The sequence below is a fragment of the Piliocolobus tephrosceles genome, chromosome 10 (genome assembly GCF_002776525.5).
Source record: "Piliocolobus tephrosceles isolate RC106 chromosome 10, ASM277652v3, whole genome shotgun sequence".
Taxonomy (NCBI): Eukaryota; Metazoa; Chordata; class Mammalia; order Primates; family Cercopithecidae; genus Piliocolobus; species Piliocolobus tephrosceles.
Window position 1 is genome coordinate 43,282,323 of NC_045443.1, and position 23,070 is coordinate 43,305,392.

A 23,070-nucleotide genomic window follows, 5' to 3' on the forward strand; every position below is an offset into this window, starting at 1 on the left:
TAAAAATATTTTAGTGATATCATTAAAAAATGGTCTATAACTTACGAAAATGTCTCTTCCTTTCCCATTAGAAACTTTATGGCAGAGGGTAGTTCGTTTTTTACGATGAAGAGGTAGCTCAGCATTGCTGAAGGAAAATGAGAACTTTTTTAGAAAGAAGATACGAAGGCTTACGTTGCAAGCTACGTAAAAAGTTATCAGCCCGTTCTTAGACCAACCGTTAATAAGACACAAAGGCAACTTCAGCTACTCTAGCAGGATTTGTGGCTTTAAATAAGTGACTGCTGTCTCTGCTTTACTTTCCCTGTGCCATTTTAGCAATGAGGATGATAACTGCTTGAATTATGTTAAAATTCATGCGGCCGCTTAGCCACCAGAATTAGTTTCAAGTTATGTATAGAAAAGCATGTTCTTTTTACCTCCAGTGTTCTGTAGAGAGGTGGCTCCAAAGATTACGAACTTCCCTGTGGTGCCAAAGACTTGTTCCCCCAGCTTTTCATATACCATGCAGCCTATTTAAAAATCAAATTTGAGAACACAAGACATGACAGGCTTCAGAAAGTTAAAATAGTCAAGATTTTGTCATTCTACTGACAGTTCCCCAAGGTACTGTGTGCCTTTCTCAAACTCACACAAATAGTCATTTTGGCTTTGCAGGGTTTAAGGTATCCTCATTACAAAACAAACTCTTGACATTTTAAAATGTGAGACACAACCATCATTTCTCCTTTTTCAAGTTGGCTACCAGAGCATTACAATTAACTTATTAGGTCATAAGGCTTATTTTTAACTACCTCTACCTTACAAAGGGGAAATTCCTTCTGTGATCTTTGTCTTCAGGTCTGGTACATACCATTAAAATACATATTTGATTTAAAAAGATCCTAATAGTTGAAACAAAAAGATTCCTTTTGAATTAATGACTGATTAGGCTAATAAGGAATTATCTTAATAACATCCCATCAATGCCTCCATGTTCTAAATGTAGTAACAAGCTTAGACACATTTTAATAACCACCATATACAAAATCTAATCATTCATAAAATGCAGTTCAAATACATGCAACTCATAAAAGAGAGTGGAAGACTAATCTGTCAAAAGCATAATTTGTCTGTAGCAAAATTTGAAAATGTTCAACTAGTTCATCTCAATAAATACTAAAATTCTAAAGTATTCGCTTTTTAAAAAGTGTTTTATTTCTTTATAACTGTTCAGTTCATATTTTCCAAAGGTTCATGGAGTGCAATATGGGGCAGGCTATAATTAAACTTTGTTTAATTTCTCATAAGACTGGTGTTTAAACTAGTCAATGGTTAGCTCCTCAATTTATTATAAAATGTTCCAGTTAAATGGAGTCATGTATACATAATAATAGCTGGCCAGTGTGGTTTTAGCTAATGTAAAAGTCAAAGAATTACAAACATAATTCAGTGTCCCAGAAATAGAAAATAAACACTTCAGGTATTACACTGCCCAGAGTACTTGAAGTCTCTTCATAGCTTGCTCACTCCCACATTGCCTCAGGAGTAACATTTTCTGCTTGGAATATGCACAAGAGAATGAAAGGTCTGCTTACTTTTAAAACCTTGGAAGCTATAATATAAAAACATGGAATCTTTGTTCTGGATTTATAAAGACCTAAGGAAAAACTGAAGCTTTTGAAATGAAGTCATTTTAAACTAGACAAACAGGTATATAATTGAGGGTTCACTTTAAGTGACAACATTATTTCCTCATTGTCCATGACAATTTAATTTATATTTTGCTGCAACTGTTTCTCTAGATAAATACTCCCATAGGTCTTCTAATCACTCTAGGTCAAATTAGTCTTTCTTTTTAATAATCAAATTGCTGTACAGAGAGAGAAGATCATTTGCTCCATAATGTCACCATAAAAATAATTCACCCTGGTTTTAACAAAATCAAACATGTCCTCAGCTTACCTGTTTCTTTTGAACAGATCAATAGGAGGTTTATTGAATATATAGACAGCAATGTCACTGAAGTCAAAAGAACCCTAAGGCAAAGAAAATAAATCTTGTTGTAATAACCAGAAAAGAATATATTCTGACATTACAGTTTAGAAGGGCAAAGTTTTATTTGTATGGTTAACACAATTTGTTAATAGTATCCAAATTTTGGAACCTATTAGTCATCCCTGTTTTAAAATCCTCAATAAAAATGTCCTACCAAATAAAGAAGTGCTCTTTAGAATCTGAGTAACAGTTCAAATTCTTCATGTAATTCAAAGCCCAAACAGCTCTCTGGGAGCATTTCAGTTGCGATGACTTTAAAACAACAATATGAAAGAAAGCTTTTGTAGTCTATGTTGCACTCTCTGTTATATCCGGGTGAGAAAGTATGAGAATGGGGTGGTAGGGGCAAAGAGAAAGGCTGGCAGTGACCTTAGGAGAATGACCACCTGACTTTGGGCAACTTGCTTAACATTTCCCATCTCTGGATTCCTTGCCCATAATATAAAGATACAAGCCAAATGATGTCTAGGGTTCTGTTCATCTATCACTTCGTGGCTATTTTAACATCTATATATTAGGCTAATAATGTAATTTACTTTTCTTGCACCTGGTTCCTCTTAGATGAATAAGCACCCCTTGCTAACTAGTAGGAAAATTTGACAATCAAGTATAATGAAAAGACTTTTTTGAATGATGAACTCATGTTTTTGTTTTAGTACATCTGGCTCATCATCAAACCCTTCTCAAGAAAAAGTGCAGTTAAAATGATGTGGGAGATTATATAGATCTTTTCTGAAACATTTGGCTAAAACAGACATGATAATTGAAAATAAAGCCTATTTATTAAAAAAGAAGAAAAAAAAAATCCAGTCCCCAAATGAAACCACTCACTTCCTGATGTGGGAAAATATATCCCTAGAACAATACATTACTGCAATTGACTCTACGTTTGAGTCATTAAAAGCAATTATTTTTCCGCCAAGTGCTGTTGAGAGGCACTTGGCACATCATGCCGTTCGCTCTGCGTGGGCTGCTTCCACCTGGCTCTTCCCCCTCCCAGCACACCTGTTGAAGGCTGCTCTAGGCCCCAGCTCATATACCAACTCCTCAGTCGCCTTCCCTGGCCCCAGGCAGAATGACTGCTCCTCAGCTGTCTACGATCCTACTGCGTTTTGTTTCTCCCACATACGAGGCAGCCATGAGGAGATAAACCGGGTGTACAGAATGGTCAACAGCAGAACAGATGAACTGCCAGAAACTGGCCAGCAAGCAAACGAGGGACAGAGCTCAGCAGAGGCAAAACAAACACTAGGAGAAAGAACGAAAGACCTAACACTTTGCGTAAAGGCCCAGCTGATCTGCCAATAAAGGGGAATTTAAGTTAAGATATGATTGATAAGGAAGTGCATTCAGATCTGGACTTATTTCCCTAAAATCCTTGAGTGAGGAGGCTGATTGATATGGTTTGGCTGTGTCCCCACCCAAATCTCATCTTGAATTGTAGCTCCCATAATTCCCGGTGGAAGATGATTGAATCATGGGGGCAGTTCCCCCATACTGTTCTTGTGGTAGTGAATAAGTCTCACAAGATCTGATGGTTTCTTTTAATAAGGGGAAACCCCTTTTGCTTGTCTCTCAATTCTCTCTCATCTGTGGGCAAGTAAGATGTGCCATTAGCCTTCTGCCATAATTGTGAGGCCTCCCCAGCCACGTGGAACTGTGAGTCTGTTAAACCTCTTTTTCTTTATAAATTACCCAGTCTCAGGAATGTCTTTATCAGGAGCATGAAAATGGACTAATACACTGATTAAGAGGGTAGGTCACTTATTATCTCTTCAGGTTGAGGGATGTGAGAAACGGAGAGCAAGCATTTATTAACCAACGCAGTAGTTCTGAGACACGTAATGGAACAGGATTTGATATGCTCTGTCACAGAGTAAGATACAGGACCTAATTGTGGCATGATTTTTTTTTCCCATCAAGCAAGATAAGCAATATTTATGTCAAAGAAGCAAGCTTTGGGTTTCCTGCAGAGTTCATTCGTGTTTTCAGGGACACAACACTAAGTAGCCGCTTCTACATGAACATGTGACAGGCCCTAGAAGATTTCCGTGTGGCACAGAAGAGTGCAGGCTTCCTAGCAGGGATAAAATAAGTGATATCTTAGGATGAGCCAGATGCTATTTGGGAGTGACCATGTGCCCTACTGGGTCTACTCTGCTGGGACCAAAGGTGAGCAAAGGGATTTTCTCATGGGCCCAAGGCTAATGTATAAAGACTATGACCTTGTAGGAACTATCTATGTGCCTAGCAGGAGGGGATAATTATGAATATTTACCTAATGATTTACAAAAGGCCCTAACCCTGGAGAACTCGGTATTTATTAGCAAAAGAAACATTCTAAGGAAACATTTGCTGTGTTCCCTCAGTCAGTAGCCCCCGCAACCACATGGTTCTGGCACATGGCTGTGTCTTAACACAATCTATGTGTTGAATCTCTTTGTAGATGATGCTTGTGGCATCTGGCCCTTTGAGCACTATAAACTGCTCTATCCCCTTTTCAAGTGGGAGAAAAGTGTTGATTAGGGAAGAGTTTAGTAGTATTCACTTATCTTCCTCACCCCACTTAAACACAACAGAATGAGGTGCTCCCACAGTGATGCAAACAACCCCCTCCCATGTTTAAGAGACATAACACTGCACCTCAGAGTACTCAGAGTCTGACAGTTTTGCTTTTAACTGTCTGATCTGCAAAGACTCTCTTCTTAGTCCTTTCCCAAATGTAGATCTTCTCTTCTAAGACTGAAAACTACTATAAAGGAAAACCCCCTTTTCTATCAGATCACTAAGAGGCAAACTGTAAAAGTAAAATTCTAAGAATACTTTAGCCTATACCAGAATCTGGCATTAATAGGATTAAAATTTAGAAAGTTTGCCTCCTTGTTCAGATTCTTAGAAGGAAGGACTATGTTGTCTAGTTGACCCTAATAGATCCTAGACAGGGTTAGAAAAATCAAATCATAGATGTCTTGAGACACAGAAACCATGACACCTAAGAGAAAGACGAAAGAGGAATAACTGGACAGAACGTATTGACTTGTTTGAACACTTCTGTTTAGAGCATGATTATGCCCCTAATTGTCCAGGTAGATATCTGTACATATAATTATGGTTTCCTGGAAGAGAAACACATGCTGGGATTCCTGTGCTAACACAGAGGAACACAAGTGATTCCTTTTAAAAATTTCATCTGGATGTAATTTAAGCTTCAACATTGTTAACCACCGACCACAAGTATTAATATGGCTGGGACAAAAACTGGTTGCTAAAAAAGGCGTACTTACATGGGGACTACAGCTCAGTGATTGATAATAGGGCTGCCAAGGTGTTGATATTTCAGACTTATGTTCATCTTTGAGGGGAAGATCTAGAGCATGTAACTGTACATGGGTCATGGGGAAGGGGTGGCAAGACAGTTAGAATCGCAAAGAATGTGGTCAGGAACCTTCAAGAGTCCTTGTGTCAGCAACATTATGAAAGATGTGGTGCAGGACATTCTAGTAGATTTTTGAGTCTCCTGAGAAGAAACTTAGAATTTTAGACTCCTGAAGCAGGGAGAGACTTTCAGAGAGGACCTAGTCCAGCACAGGGTTTTCACCCAGGACGGGAAACCCTTACACTCCATGCCAACACACAGGCATCCAGGTCTACAAAGTGTCTTTTAAAAGGGGACATATTATGCAACCCATTCTGTTTCTGAAAAGTTCCTTGCCTGGAACTGAGGCTCAGCTGAAATCACTGTTGCTACTTCTATCCTTGGGTCCTCATTTTACCTTCTGGACCTATCTGAATCTACTTGAAATCTAACACCTCTCCTACCTAACAGTCCTGAGGGTGCTCATTTTAAGATTGTGCTCTTTAACTCAAACATCTTTAATTCTTTGAACTGTTCATCATGTGATGAAGTGTTTGGGCTGTTTACATCTCAGCGATGGTCCAGTTCCTCAACCATCCTTTTTAAAGGCTATGTGCTGAGATGAACACAATGCTATAACATCAGATTTGGTCCAAACAGTGCAAAGCATGATAGGATTTTGAAATTCTTTGAGTCGGACATCTTTCTTCTTTCAAGATGATCTATTTTGGAATTCATTTTTATGGTAACCACACACTTTTCATTCTTTTTGAGCTTCTGGTGTGAATGCTACTAGACTGTCTTCCTAATTCTATCTTGTGTACTTTTTTTGTTAGTTTTTGAAGCTAAGTGCAAGACCTATATTTGTTTTCATCACATTTTATCTTTCAAGTCTCATGATCTCTTCTTAAATTGTTGATCCTTTTTACTTATATATTAACCACTGCATCTAACTTCATATCTTAAGTGTACCTTCATCCAAGTCACTGGTATCAACTGTGAATAGAACAAGACCATCTGGAAATGGCCCATTGTCCAGTCAACTGCTTGAAGCCTGGAAGTTGATCTTATCTCTCACCCATTCCCTCATCCTTTATATCTAGTTCATTGGCAAGTGCCCTATCATTTCTACCTCCAAAATTGATCCCAAATCCACAGGCATTTTGTTCCCATCTCCACTCTAGTGTGAGCCATCATCTTTAATTTCTGGATAACTGTGATCATCTTTACTTGTCTCCCTTTACTTGTCTCCTCACATCCATCTTCCACCCAGCAGCCAGAGTAATCTTTTTATTTTATTGTGTTATTATGTGTCTCCATCACTAGATTATAAGACAGACCATGACAGCTTAATTCACCTATTTACATTCAACATCAAACACACACATAACAGAGTCTTCACTGAGAATCAATGAATTTACAAACATTAGAATCTCATTGGCAAGTTATGTGAGATTACGCCAAATATCTTAACTAAAATCAAGTCTCCCTCTATGAAGATACTCCTGTGATCTACTTAGCTCACCTTATCTCAAAAGATGATACTAGTTTAGTGACTATTTACAAAAACTCTGTTGGTCTCTACAGAGCAATGTTTTCTGCAGTCATTGCACATAAACAAGCCATTTAATAATTTTCTCTACACTATTTCTTGGCATCTACTTTTTGCCATTTTTGAAAGTTGGGATTAAATTAGCCTATTTCTAATCCTCTGGGGATACTCTTGCTTTCCATGATTTTTAAAAAGATTTCTGATAGTGTTTTAGACAAAGTGGCATGAGGAAAAAAAGAAAAAAAGAAAAAGATTTCTGACAGTGGTCCTAGATATATTTACTCTTTTTGCTGCAAGAAAATTTTGACTCATCTTTTAAACAATGAACATCTAAAAAAACGTTATTTGTCAATGTTTTGAATCATATTAACAGAATTGTAATTATTTGGTCTCCATAATTTACCCAAAGATTGTATGAATAATGTTATTATTATTTTCATATTTAAAAGTACCATATGCTAATAAAGTGGAAAGCTGTGACAACAAATAAAACCAAAACATTTAATGTGATTGAAATGTTTTATACCGTGATTGTGGTGGTGATTTCACAACTGTATTTGGGTAAACTTAACAAATCTCACCCTTTAAATTGGGAAATTTTATTGTATATAAAGGATATCCCCAAACAAACAAATAAACAAAAAACAACCAACAAACAAAAACCAACCTCAGGACACTTTAAGGGAGACAAGACTATATTTTAAAAGCCTAGCTACACAGCAACAAATCATATGACATCCTCCCAACACAGCATCAGAGCCTTTGGTAGGGGTGGAGGTAAAACAGCCCTCACTGCTTCAGATCCAGAAATAGCTCAGATGGGGGTGTTTGGGGCTGCTGTGCAGCTGAGTGCTTTCAACTCCTCCAGGACCCATTCCTCCCCCAAAGAAGAGGGAACCGTTACCAGCAGCCCTCCCTAGCATGACTCTCCCTTGCCAAGTTGAAAGCAGCTATTCTCAAACTTTAACGTGTGTGCAAATTAGGATCTTGTTAAAATGGATCAAGTCATGGGTCAGGACCTGAGATTCAGCATTTCTAACAAGCTGCCAGATGCTGCTGCTGCTACTGGTCCATGGACCTCCCTGGAAGCAGCAAGGCTGAAAGCGCTGAGTTCTGGCCATGTGGCGTATACATCCCAGTTCTTTCTGTTTCTCAGTCCACTGTGCTGTGTGCATCACCTGCCACACTGTCTGTGGTAAGGTGTTGTGCCAACACTGCAGCTCAGTTACCTGTAAACACAGACCCCACGGCTACCCAGGTAAGGTGGCAGTGAAGAAATCACTTACAGCTGAATCATTCTCATTGCTGTGCGATGCTGACTAGCTTCTAGTATGAAAAGTAAGGTCTCGTCTACTTCTTTTACTTCTTTTGGCTGACTTCCTCAAGCATTACTTTTTTTTTTTTTCCCTTGAGACAGAGTCTCGCTCTGTCACCCAGGCTGGAATGCAGTGGTGCAATATTGGCTCACTGCAACCTCTGCCTCCCAGGTTCAAGCAATTCTTCCTCAGTCTCTTGAGTAGCTGGGATTACAGGTACGTGCCACCACAACTGGCTAATTTTTGTATTTTTTTAGTAGAAAGGGGTTTCACCATATTGGCCAGGATGATCTCGAACTCCTGACCTCAGGTGATCCACCCACCTCAAGCATTATTTGTTTCAGCAGGAAACATATTTAAATATTATTTTCAACCTCCCCTCCCCCATGTTTCACTCCTTCCAAAAGGGATCTGAGGCTTACTAAAATATGTAATTCTTCCTCTTCTAAATCCAGTTAGAAGCATAAAACTTTTACTATCCTCAATTAAATAAGCAGGCTAGTACATATAAAAACTCCTTGAGCTGGGGTAAAAGTGGTCTTTATTACTAGTCCTCCTTTGATCTATCACTGTCTTCTGTTAACCCACAGCCCTCAATCCAAAACTTTCAGACATGCTGCTGGTTGAGGCAGAGTATTTACAAGGAAAATTTAGAATCCAGGACAAGAAACTCAGACAAACCATAGGAAATGCATCAGTTCTGGGCTAGTTTAACTATCTTTCTCCACTCCTCTCTGCTGTTGCTGGCCTCTCCCTCACCCTCTTCTACATCTTACTTCCTGTCTACCTTCTCAAGGGTCTCAACCCTCCTGCATCTTCACCCTGCACTTTCCTGCTCATCTTTCATCTCCACCAACTCTCCCTGCTTCTCCATCCCACCCCCAATTATTCTAGGGGAAATACCTGTATAAAGATTTGAAAACACTGTTGAAGAGACTAGAACAATAGCTGAAAATGATGGAGGGGTTGGACAGTGGGGAGGACCCAACTGAGAATAGAGACCAAGAATTTGGTGTCGCTCTGTCTATGCGGTTGGAAAGCTCAGCTTCAGGGGTTTTCCAGGCCAGTGTGACAGCCAGCCAGTGGAAACAGGAAGTAGGGCATGAGTAGAAGGTTTAAGTGAGGGACCAGAGGCTCTCAGTGAGGCTCAAGGACAGGAATAGTGGTTTCTGGCCCAGGGAAGCAATGCCAATGGGAGACTTAAGGGGTGAGGAAAGAGACACAGAAGAAGAATCCTGGCCGGGCGTGGTGGCTCACACCTGTAATTCCAGCACTTTGGGAGGCCGGGATGGGTGGATTGCCTGAGCTCAGGAGTTCGTGACCAGCTTGGATAACATGGTGAAACCCCATATCTACGTATCTACTAAAATACAAAAAATGAGCTGGGTTTGGCGGCCTGTGCCTGTAGTCCCAGCTACTCGGGAGGCTGAGGCAGGAGAATGGCGTGAACCTGGGAGGCGGAGGTTGCAGTGAGCTGAGATCATGTCACTGCACTGCAGCCTGGGCGACAGAGTGAGACACCATCTCAAAAAAAAAAAAAAAAAAAAAAAAATCTTTTGTTTAATGAGAGCTCAGATGGAAAGAGGCAGGCCCAAAAGTGAAGAGAGAGGGACAAGGTGTTCTGAGCCCCTAAATTCATATGAAAATGTTGAATAGTTTGAAAAATTCAAAATGATCTTTTATATGAAAATGGGTTTTGTCAAGCTCTTTAATTTACCTTAAGGTATTCAATATAATTAATAAAACACTTTACTGATCATTAATAATATCAAATGTTGGGGTATTCACTCTATGTCAGGCCCATTCTACACACTTTTTAAAATGCTTCACTTATGAGTAGTACTATTACTATCCTTATTTCACAGATAAGGTAAATAAGGTAACCAGGGAGGTTACATATTTTGTCTAAGGTCACACAGCTAGTGTCAGAGCACTCAAACCCTGGTAGTATGACTCCAAAGTCCCTACCCATCACGTTGCATTGTCTGTTAAAGTCAAACATCTATAGAGGAATAACACTGTAAAAAATAAGACCTAAACACAAAACAAAAATCTTAGAATGAAATACGTTGCAATGTTAATAGAGCTTGTCTAAGGTGAGCCTGAACACTCTGAACAGAGAGACTTTGAGTGATTTCTTTATACTTTATTTCATTTATTTTATGCATTTTCAAAATGGTTTAATGATTATCTTAGTTTTACAATAAAAATATAAAGAACTTTTCAAGTGACCATATTATTATTTTAACCCCTTTTTAGGGGAGAGTTGCATTTGTTTAAGTCCCAAGCTCATTAATATAGTCCCTGTTTGATTAAGGAGATCACAAAACACTTACAGAAAAGAGTAGATAATTATTCAGTCCCAAAGTGGATTTCTTAATCACTAAATTCTGATCAAATTTCAAAATTCTGAGGGTCAGAAGACCAGCACACGGTGACTTTGTAGCATGTGATCATGTATAATGCTTACAAATTAGATTAGGGAATTAAATGGGTGGTTTTAAAAGGCCAGGCAGGAAACAGGTGGAGACCAATTATTTGAACAGTTCATTCCATTTCTTTCCTTGTAGGTAAATCTAAGTTTTGTGGTGCAAAGCTTCTCTTAAACTAGCCTCACTGTCAGTTAGGTATTTTGTTTTGTCTAGAAAAAGAAATATGCATTGCTGGTGGCCAATTCAAATAGTATCTAATATAATCCTAAAAAGAAAGAGGAATCTAAAAGAAGTATGCCGGTAAAAATAGAATTTTAGTTTAGTTGGTTCTTTGTAAAAAAGTTAAAGACAGGTCTGAGCTTAAATGAGGATGTTGTACCAGTAAGAAAGAGAGCCATGTACCACTACCACTTCCTGTTTTTAACCTATAGTGGGTAGAGGGTTGTGGGTTTTGTGGGTGCTCCATTTATAACTCTTGACACTCTTGATGTGTCCTTGTTCCTCTTTTACCATTCCATAAGGACAAGTCATTTCCCTTCTCCTCAAACCTAAATCCTTACTCTTTATCATACTCTAAAGATGTTAACTCTTGAGTGACAGAAAAACCCCATGTGACTTGAAATAAAGGAATATGCTGTTCTCAATGGGACTTTTGTTCCAGTAGAAAGGTGGATTGGGGGTTTCATTCATATTTTCCCATTCTGTTTTTGTGGTAACAAAGCACATTTAAGGAGAAACAGGAGGCTTAAGAGGAGCACCCAATAGACTTGTTGCTCTCCTCTTCACAGATATCAGTCATCTTGGGCAAGTTACTCAACCTGTCTGTTAATTTTAGTTTTGTAATCGCCCAAGGGGTTCACCTTGCCTGCTGCCTAGACAGAACCAATTTATCGAGAGACGGGAATTGCAATGGAGAAAGAGTAATTCACACAGAGCCAGCTATGCAGGAGACTGGAGTTTTATTGTTACTCCAATCAGTCTCCCAGAGCATTCGCAGATCAGAGTTCTTAAAGATAATTTGGCGGCTAGGGGCTTGGGAAGTGGGGAGTGATGATTGGTTAGGTTGGATGTGAAATCATAGGGGGTTGAAGTGAGATTTTCTTGCTGTCTTCTGTTCCTGGGTGTGATGGCAGAACTGGTTGGGCCAGATTACCAGTCTGGGTGGTGTCAGCTGATCCACTGAGCACAACTCTGCAAAATCTCTCAAGCACTGAGCTTAGGTTTCACAATAGTGATGTTACCCCCAGAAGCAATTTGGGGCGGTTCAGACTCTTGGAGCCAGAGGCTGCATGACTCTTAAACTGTAATTTCTAACCGTGTAGTTAATTTGTTAGTCCTGCAAAGGCAGACTGGACCCCAGGCAAGAAGGGGGTCTTTTTGGAAAAGGGCTGTTACCAATTTTGTTTCAGAGTCAAACCATGAACTGAATTCCTTCCCAAAGTTAGTTCGGCCTATGCCCAGGAATGAACAAGGACAGCTTAAGGGTTAAAGCAAGGTAGAGTCGGTTAGGTCTGATGTCTTTCACTGTCATAATTTCCTCAGTTATGATTTTGCAAAGGCGGTTTCAGTTTCTTTATCTATAAAATGGGGGTGATTAACAGGGTCGTTATAAAGATCTGATGAAACAATGTACACTTTATAACTATCTTTTCTTTTTTAGAGTCCTTTATACAATTTAAAGTCATCAATCTTACCTAGCCAGCCACACAAAAGGAGGCTGCGGGTGGCTTTGGTCTGCAGGCTGTCCCTTGCTGACCCCTGATATAGATGTAGATCTTTGATATCATGTGCCTGACATAAGGTAAAGTCTGTGGCCAGAGAACAAAGCAAAACTAACTGGCCCACAAAGTAGCAGTTTTCCAATTAAACCAACTACCACTCCGTGAGTAATAAAAGTTCAAGCTAACCTTGAAAATCCAGCTCTCTGCACCATACTTAACCTGCTCTATTGTGCTAACACACACCTGGCCTACTGTAAACCAGACGAGTAAAGGCATTCTACAAATCATGAGGTGAATAATGCTGTCAAACCATAGCCAGTATAGTTAAGTTGCCTGTTGCAGGCTAAGAAAAATACACTGTACCAAAACAGAGGTCACACTGTTGTCCCTGGATAGGACCAAGGCACCTGATGCAACTCAGCATAAATAGGATTGAGTGAACTCAGGGTGTACGCTCTTGTGCGTGTGCATGTGTGCGTGCACACACGCGCACGCACACACACACACACACCCTACTTTTCTGGGGCCAAGAGAATTGAATTCTTGGAAGCCCCTTATCCGATGCATCACAGATGACTCATAAACTAGCAATAGCTGCTCAACTTCTAAAAACAATGGGTGGGACTCATCTCCTACGCATCTACGCATGCCAACTATTTCTGTTTACAAAATAGGCACTCATTGTTAGCGCAACACTAACCACTTTCCCATTTCCCTATTTCTGAAAAGCTTCTTAATCCAGTGGATTTCAATAGAGTTCAATGACACTGCCACTGTCCCTTGTCCATTATTTCAAATGTTGGCAAGCCTGAATGTGCCATTTCTCCCTCTCCCGGGTTATTACTCCCAAACAACAGACTCTGAGGCCAACGATTTTTGTTGCCAGCCAAAGGACAATTTTCTCTTCAAATCATTTCTAAGGAACCGTGACTATAACTCAAAGAATTCTAAAAACAAGAAACTGATTGGCAAGAGGAAAGATGAATGTGACTAGCCCCGTGGACCTCCTAGGATCATCCGGAAGAGCAGGGTTTCCTTATTGACTTCCTCTTAACTGCTCTGTCTTTAGATCACAAGGTCTGGTTTGGTATTTCCTAAGGAGGCAAAGAACTGCTCACTTAGGAATGCATAGAGGAGATGACTTACGATTTATAAGGAATAACTTGATAAATAGCACACAGACCATCTTCGTTGCCACTGAGAGCAAAATTATTATCTTGGTAGGTGTCATTCAAACTGTTTGGCATATGTATAAAGTAATAAAGCAATGATAGCTTAAGAATAGGCCCAGTTTGTATAAAGGTATGCTGCAATCTCACTGCAACTTAGTAGAATTTGCTAAAAAATATTTAGAGACATCAGAAAGTGATGCTGGTGCAGTTGGTTAAGAATATGATTCTCCTGATAGAATGAGAAGACTGTTTTTTGCGATGGGATAATAAAGATCAAATTCCTATAATATATGAGCAAGGACTTAGGGCAATGTGCTGATGGATCTATAGTTCTAATTCTATTTCTATTTGCTCCTTATGTAGGCTCAATTGTAAAACACTAAATTTAAAGAGAGAAGGAACCTGGTAGTCTGATCTCAGTTCACACAGACCCTTATATTTTTAGACTTATCCTTACTGGAAGGGGTACTTACTGGTTTGTTTGTAAACATGGATCATAGACAATACAATGGTGCATTGTTTTGTTGGTAGGATAATTACAAATGGCCCACAAAGGCAAATATTGAGAGACAGACAGAGAGACAGGGAAAGAGAGAGGGCCAGAGAATTCACCTACAATTAAGTAAACAATCCACCAAAGTGAAGGTAATTGCTGTAACTGACAATGACAATTACTGTCCTCTTCCCAAATAGCAATTTAACAACAAATGCCCTTTTGCAATACTAACTTCATCTAGTATTTCTTAGTAGTCTCAGAACTATTTTGAATTTTCAAATGAAGGAGGCATTCCTAGGAAAGTAGACAATGAGCAGCCAGTCCCATGCTGACTTTGTGATTATTATCAGCACATCTCCACAGCCTACTAAAATTTTGAGAGTGAATTAAATCTTTCAGTTGATGTTTTTCCTCTCTGATAAATTCATAACAATAATGAGAGCCACTGTTTTGCCCTAAAGCCTTGTTTCTGGTTTTGCAAAATCTAATTCTTACATATCCATTCACTCATTTCAGTAAAACTTCGCCGAGAAGCAGCTACATGCAAACGCTGTTCTAGAACTTGTTAGGGGGAGGAGGATGATTTCAACAAGGAAGAATTTGGCATTAATCCTGCCCTTGTAGGGCTCAGCGTTCAATAGGGAAGGTAAAATGTATGCCTAAATAATGGAAGTGATACTTACTATTAGAAAGATACAAATTACACCAAAAAGGAAAGGAAGAGAGACCTCCCTTCCACCTGGGAGGATCAGACAACCAGTTTTGGAGGAGATAACATCCGATCTAGGTCTTCCAGGACCATGAGGATTCAGAAGACAGAAATGAGACAGGGTAGGGGTGGGCTGGTGGAAAGACCGAGGTAAGGATTTCAAGGCAGGCAGCTTGTACAGAAAAGGGAAGGTTAGTGTGGCAGAAGCCGAGGTCATCTGAAGGGAGAAGAGATTGAAAATACAGTCTGGAACAAGTGGTACAGCATTGACAGAGTCCTCATTCTAGCTTCATGGGCTAACTATCTATATCAAAAATATATTTTCTCTCTCAAGTTTTTAGTAGGCAAGAGGAAAAGGAGAAAGTCTTATTGCACTGGTGTTAAGTTCTTCAAAAAAACAAATTTTTTCAACTAGCTTTTTTTCCTCTAAAAGCATGTTAAAAATAAATTTAAAGACTCTAAACTTTCCATCTCCACTCCACCTCTAGACCCTTTCTCACTCTCCAGAAGTAACCACTGTCAACAGTTATCTTGTGTACCCTCCCCAAATATTCTGAGCAATATAATGTACACATATAGACACACCCTCCTTCCATGCTCACTTCCACCCAATATTCAGTTTGTAATCATGTAATAGTACTGTGTTACACAGTATTAACAACAAGACTCCGTCTCAAAAAAAAAAAATAATAATACTATGCTACACAGTAACATAGTGTTACACACTATGTTCCCAGTTACAACGAAGGAGATTTTTCCTCACCTGCCCATATAAGTCTATTTTACTCTTTTAAGTAGTAGTCTAATACTCTATTTTATGAAAGTACCATGATTATTTAACAAGTTTCCTAGGTTTAGACTTGGTATTATTTGATTTTGCTATTACTTGGTGTTTAATTCTGAGTTAAAAAATGTTTAGTTACTTCTTTCAGGAGTTCAAGGACTCCTGAAAACAATGGGAAATCTTAAATTGCACATGCAGGAACCCACATGACAAATATGAAGCAGCTGAGAGATTTATTGGTTTCGCAATACACCTTAGGCATACATTTTACTTGTGAACAGGAACCTGACATTCTCAGTCTACAGTTTGGTACACTTGATATTGCCAAGCTGTTTTCATGACAATAAAGGGCGTGGTTATTGGTGGAACACTAGCAAGATAATTCAGGAACACTGGCTGATTTTATAAGGTGATTTTAAAAGTACATTATATTGGAAAGTAAAAGGTAAGTACTAACTTGCAAGCATCCACTGATAAGAATAACGTTTTTCTCAAGTTGTAGAGTAATAATGCAACTTTGGTGTCTGAAGAAGGCATCACCAAAGGTGGTACGGTGTTTTAGATCATGCTGGCTCTGGAGTCAAGCAAGTCTGGATGGGATGCTGACTCCCCTGCTTTCTAATGTGTGATCACAGGTCAGTTATTAAGACTCAGTTACTCTACCTGTAAAATGGGGCTAATACCTACCTCATAATGTTGTTGGTGGGGATTAAGATAGTGTAGCATATATAGATACTGTTCAATAAATGTTAGTCGTTATTTAGTGACTACCTAATACTAACTGTAGTATTTTAACAAATACCTACAGTATGTACTATGCACCACACACTACTATCACTCTCTCCATGTCTCTTTCTCTCTCACATTCACGCACACACACACACACACCATGCATGTATTCCTCCTAGCAGCTCTATGCGTTGGTACTAATAAAAGTCTTCTTGCATACCACTTTTCAAAGTCTGTTTTTAGACAAATTATCTTTTTCATTCCCACAAACACAGCACAAATGAGTTGGAAAATGGAAAACAAGAATATTATATTATAATCAACCAAATAAAATTTAAACTATTGTTTAATTTTTCTGGCATTATAATCAACCAAATAAAATTTAAACTATTGTTTTACACACATTGTACTTTTGTTTCACAATTAACATTTCAAAGAGATTGTTCACAAACCCAGTGTTAATAATAAACTGATATCTCAGAAGTGTTGTGAATTCTACTTTCATTTTTCATGGTTTTCAACTTAAGGTCTACATTATTAAAATAAAAAGATAATACATGCTAAGAAGTTATAGAAAAATAAAAAGCATTTATTGCTTTATCAGATTCTGTGTAGTGTAATAAACGTCACACTTACCTAGTACTATGAGATGTGTTCTAGAGATTAATTTCCTATAAAATATATGCCTTTAATAGAAATCTCTAGAAAATGTAACAAAATGTAACAAAACAAAACCTACCATTCTTCCATGTCAATATTGAGTTTTAATCCCTACTTCTGCTATGCTGGAGTTATGGGTAAGACTCAGATAAAGAGGAAGTTATGGTGGCAGGAAATTCCTTTAGCATCTATTGCCTTTTATTTGGGTCCTCACTCCTAGGAAAACAGCTCAATAGGTACTCTTTACCCTGAGGTACCTGTGCCTCAGTACATCCCTGACTTGCAGCCTCAGGGTCCAGCCCCACTTTGTTCCCCATAGAGGATATATACCTGCAGAACTATGATAAATTGAGAGTCCTCACCAGCATCCTCAGAATTCAGAAAAATGCAAAATCCCGCACCACTGAATCTAACTGAATTAGAGTGTGTTAAACAGGGATGACAGCCATTATGGATAGGTTTTTTAAAAAATGAGCGACAGACTCATCCAAGAAAAAGAAATCGCACCAACAAGTTTCCAGATGACCGCAGAGAAGACTCCACACCCAGCCTCAGGGAGACACCAAGGAGCCTTCCCAGCTGCTGGTCCAAAGAAGCCTGGACAGTCTTGGACTCCTTTCCTGTGTTGGCCAATGTGAGTCTGGAATGGAGCCCTGTACCAGATGGAATATCTTGATCCTGCCAACTGCTTCTTGGCTTTGAGCAGCTGTAGGAGCAGCTGGTTTTACAACAGTCACAGAGTGAGTCCTTGTCCTGAGGTAGTAGAGTTCTAAGTTTAGTGAGAAACTTAAAGTTTGAGTCTCTGTACAACTACCTTCATGAGATTTAGCCTGAAGACTTGGTGTATTGCGCTTGTTATCCGTGCGTCTTACAAATAACTAAATGATCTATAATAGTTTCATCCAGGAAACATCTTCCTTCAACTACAAAAGCAAATTTTTACAATTCCCTGCTTTAATCAGACACTAAAGTGTCATGAGATAGGGGATCAATTATCCCTCAGCCAGTATAGTTAAAAATCAATTGAATTCTAGGAATAGTAGATTGAATACAAGAACTTACTCCCTCTCCCTTGATATCCAGTAAAAATATTTTTTTTAAGGCATAAAGCTGCTAGGATAAAATATAACAGTAGACAATAATGAAATTTTCAATGCTGGAAAGCAGACAGACCTGAACCACAAATCGGCAGTGGAAAAAGCCAAGACTAACTTAGTTTACCTCTCAGAATATCTAAAAGGCACTGCTGACATGATCGAAAGTTGGGGATAATGAAAGGGGTGAGCTAAAATAGTGAGGATCTGTTGAACTTTTTTCAAGAAATAGCTAGATTCCCCAGACCAGGTCCTACTCCATAAAGCTGAGTGGTTGGTCCTCTCCCATCCTGACAACAATCTGAATATATGTTCTCTGGAAAGTATACAATATATGTTTCTAGGTGAGAGACAAGGCACAATTTGTGGGGAAGAGGCATACTCTAATGAAAATTGGGAACTGAGTGAACACATGCCTGTTGGGATAATCATTCCAGCCCTTTCCCCCTACTTGGTTCCCAGAAAGATGGTGGTGAGGTCAAGGCCCCCAGAACAGGGGATTGGGAGCTGTTCTCTGGGTGATCTGAACAGCCAAAGAAGAGGGTCCTAGACAAACTGACCCTGGTGGTTCCCAAGTAAAGGGCTCGAGAGCATCTTAAGTGAAGCTATTGCAAACAAGCCCCACTCATGTGTCCCAGGCTCAAATCAGCCTTGTTTTCCCCCCATTCTTGAAGATAGCAGATAAAGAGGAATTATCTGACATCTCAGGGAAGAGTCTAAGGTGAAAGACCCCAAAACAAACAAAAATCAGCTTGTACCTCAGGGACACAAACAGCAAAATCCAGATTGTGGAAAACTTTACACAAATGGCCCAGTTTCTTAAATAAATGGCACAGAATAGAAGGAGAGAAATGGGAAAATATAAATTAAAAGTCTTAAAACACACATATCAACCAATTGCACTGTATGAACCTTATTTGAATACTGATTTGAACAACTCAAATGTTTAAAAACATAACATAATCAAAGCAATTTAAATACTGATTGTATATTTGATGATATTAGGGAACTGTTGTCGACTTGTTTCTAGGTATGACATATTGAGTTAAAAGAGTCCTTATATTTTAGCGATATATACTAAAATATTTAGTGATGAAATCATAAAATAGCTGAGATTTGCTTCAAGACAATCTTGGTGGGGGATTGACTAAAACAACCATCCATAGAAGGAATGAAACATAAAAATCTTTTTCTACTATTCTCTCTACTTTACTTTTTAAATTTTTCATAATGCAGAAAAAAACTATCATTGGAATCCTCAGAGAAGATATTGAAATCATGAAACAGAACCAAAATAATATTAAAAAGAAACATTCTTAGAGTTTTTAAGCTCCTATAAATAAAAAATAGTAACAGAAATAAAACATTCAATAAAGAGGGGAAAAATTGAGGACATATCCCAAAAATTACAGTGAAACATTATAAAAATGAAAATAAAGGAAAGATTAAAAAACTAGAGGGCTAGTCTAGAAGGTCCAAAATCTGGGGATAATAGGAATTCATCAACACAAAAATTCCCCAAACTGAAGGCCATGGATTTCTTTCTTTCTTTCTTTCTTTCTTCTTCTTCTTTTTTTTTTTTTTTTGAGACGGAATCTTGCTCTGTCACCCAGGCTGGAGTGCAGTGGCGCGATCTCGGCTCACTGCAACCTCTGCCTCCTGGGTTCAAGTGATTCTCCTGCCTCGGCCTCCTGAGTAGCTGGGATTACAGGTGCCCACCCCCACACCCAGCTAATGTTTTGTATTTTCAGTAGAGACGGGGTTTCATCATGTTGGCAAGGCTGGCCAGACTGGTCTCGAACTCCCAGGTTATCCAACCGCCTCAGCCTCCCAAAGTCCTGGGATTACAGGCATGAGCCACTGAGCCCGGCCAAAGCCATGGATATCTGAAAGAAAAGATTGTGCCCAGTGCCTGACACAATTGATGAAAACAGGCCCACCTTAAGGCATGTCATGTGAAACTGCAGGATATTGGGAACTAAGAGATTTGACAAGTTTCCTGGAAAAAAAAAAAAAACTAACAAAACCTGGATATATATAAAAGATCAGGAATCAGAAGCATATAGGACTTCACAACAGAAAAAAGCTAGAAGGAAATAGAGCAATACCTTCAAAATTCTGAATGAAAATTATTGCTAGTATAAAGTTCAATATCCAACCAAACTACCAATCAAAGGTAAAAGTAGAATAAAAATATTTTTCAGAAATAAAGTTCTAAAAAATTTTATTTTCAGTCACCTTTTCTGAACAATAACAGCACATAAGTAAATCCAGAAAGAGGAATAAATGGAATATAGGAAACAATGGATCTAGCAAAGAAGAGAGGTAGAGGAAATCCTCAGAAGGGTGATCAAGAGAGATTCCAAAAGTAAAGTTATCCTTTATGCCTCAGTGCTTTCCTTGTCTGTGAAGCAGGAAATTAATGATAGCAGCCACTTCGTAGAGTTATTGTAAGGATTCTGCATAAAACACTTGGAGTAGTGACTGGCACTACTAGTTACTACTTGTATCTCTTGTAGAGATACAAGAGTTACTGTTGTTACAATCATCAAAGAATTGACTTTTTACACTAGGTTAATTTATAACTTGATATGTTGCAATAACTTTAAAAAAAGAAATCAATGTAATACACATTCTGAACTGAACATATTCCCAGCTTTGGAATGACTGAAAATAGTCACAAACCATAGTGTTTTGGAGGTTGGCCTGGTTCTGAAATTTTTCTTGCACAACTTCCTTGTTTTGAAGAGGAAGGAACTGAAGCTCAGAGTGGCTAAGAAACTTGCTTAAAACTACATAGCCATTTAGAAGAGGAGTTGGGAGTAGCGCTCAGGTGTCTCATGTAAATGCACCGAAAACCAGAAGTGTAGCTCCTCAAGCTGTCTACTATACTCAGAGAGTCAGAATTTCTCATATACCCCCAAAAATCATCATAGAAATATGTTGTCCAATTCTGCCATATTATCTTAAAACCTGACACTCAGCTCAAGCAGAAAAACAACTTAGAAAGATGCATTCAGGATGATCAAGAGAGGAGGCTAGAGTTAGGTTCACTGAATTAGGCTGACGATATGGAAGACAATGTATCAAATTCACCATCTTACACAGTCTTTTAATTTTAGAAAGGATGCGTTAGTTTACACACACAAAAATATTAATGCCTAATACAGGGTAACATGGATGGGCATTTCTGTTTCCGGAGTAACGGAATGGGCGGTAATATTCTTTTATCTCAGTTTTTGATGCATTTTTAAAGGATATCCACACTTTGTAGGATTAGTAACCATTTCGGTCACTGCTTCTAAGGAAATGATGCTCCTGTCAAAAGGACATGGCAACAAGGACTATCTAGCCAGGCCAATGAAGAGCATGAGTTTCAAGTCAGGGAACAAAAGGCAAGATCCTGGGAGAAGTGCTTTCTCTCTCACCTCACCACTGACACTCACGTGACATTTGAGAGGGAATCAGGCTGGGCGAGAATTTTCTTAGTACAAATTCTATCATCTCTCTTAATCTTGTTCCAACTAAAAATAAGCCCTCCATACATACATTTGCAGAAAGTCCCATTCAACAGTTTGAGATAAAGTTATTTAAAAAGAAAATTGCCCATTTTGTTTTCATTGAATCTCAGCGGGAAAGTACATGCTAATTTCTCATCTTCAAAATACTGAAAATTTCTATGCTTCTTGAATATTTATTACAAACAAATTTGTAATTGCGCTTCGATGTAGTACATGCTTCATAGCAATCCAAATGCCAAAGCGGTGACTGCTGGGGTTAAACACCTCTTAATATTTTAACTGAGATTTAAAGTTACAGGTAGACTCCAAAAATACCCAAAAAAGTTATTTTCAAATGTTTTAATCCTTTTCACAAATGCTTATTTCAGTATTTTTGATTAATAAAACGATTTTCTCCTTCCTCCTTGTTGTAAGCATTAGGTAAATTTTGGAAAATCACTCAAGCAATAAATATCAAAGTACGTACTTGTAACTTAGCCAAGTTAATTTAAAAAATTATTTACAAATATTTCACATTTCTTCTATGTAATAACAGAAACATACAAAAATTTCAGTTTTAAAATGGAAAGTACCGGCACGTCAGTACTCACAGAAAAAGTAGGATTCCAGTGTTTGCCAGGGCAAAGGCGAGTCCCAAAATCCCACTGCCCATAATGGCGTTGCTTAGGTTAAAAACAGACATGCCTAAGGAGGTTGTACCTGGAATCTGAACAAAGAAACAAACATTGACACTAAGCAAAATAATCCCCAAGAAAGTTCATCAAGCCAAAGCCTTTAAGGCACTCTCAGGAACCAATATGGAAATAAAATTCAAGGAAATCCATTCTTAGTTGTCTAGCTATTTCCTTGAATGGATTTCAAGAGAAAATACATAAGGTATGAAGAATATCCTGGTGAATACATGTAGTTTTGCTTTTGGTATTATGCTACTTGAATTAAAAAGATTTGTCCCAATTTATATGATTAAAAAAAAATACTTCATTCTAAAGATACTTACATAGTCATCACATTTCTTTTTTTCCAAATGGCTGTTTGTGAGACTTCTTCTACTTTCACGATCAGAAATAAACTTGCTGTAAAGACATGCGTAATATATTTAACCTTATGATAATGATTTGAAGTTTGACATCTTGACTAAATGATTTATTACTCACCAAAACATACATGAGCAGTTACCAATCAGCTCTCTAAGAGTTTACAGCCCTATTCAACCACCAACTCCTCCCAATTTTTTTTTTTTTTTTGCCAGTATGGGTTGTCTATATTCTCGTTTTACCACATAAACTGTAAGTGCCCCAAGGGCAGGCACTTTGCCTCATTCATTTTTATATCCTGCACTCTACCTAGTACAAAACAATGCCAATAACAGGTGCTCATCTTGAGATGAAATGAAAGGCAACCGTAAGTCAAAAACAGCTATACATTTCGAATCATTTTAATAATACATTTAAACACTATATACAACAAATTAATTTTTGTATAGTTTTTTTCT

At 38.4% G+C, this 23,070-nt stretch overlaps 1 protein-coding gene across 3 annotated transcripts in view; it reads right to left on the reverse strand.

Moving 5' to 3' along the window:
• SLC38A1 (solute carrier family 38 member 1) overlaps window positions 1–23,070 on the reverse strand; it is an 85,070-nt gene that overhangs the window by 22,616 nt on the left and 39,384 nt on the right. For all 3 annotated transcript variants that reach the window (XM_023231182.3, XM_023231181.3, XM_023231180.3), the window contains 5 exons: window positions 22,576–22,651; window positions 22,169–22,284; window positions 1,945–2,018; window positions 420–512; window positions 46–127 (listed from right to left, as the gene is read on the reverse strand). In XM_023231182.3, the coding sequence (XP_023086950.1) occupies window positions 46–127; window positions 420–512; window positions 1,945–2,018; window positions 22,169–22,284; window positions 22,576–22,651 (441 nt within the window). The remainder of the gene's footprint in view (window positions 1–45; window positions 128–419; window positions 513–1,944; window positions 2,019–22,168; window positions 22,285–22,575; window positions 22,652–23,070) is intronic.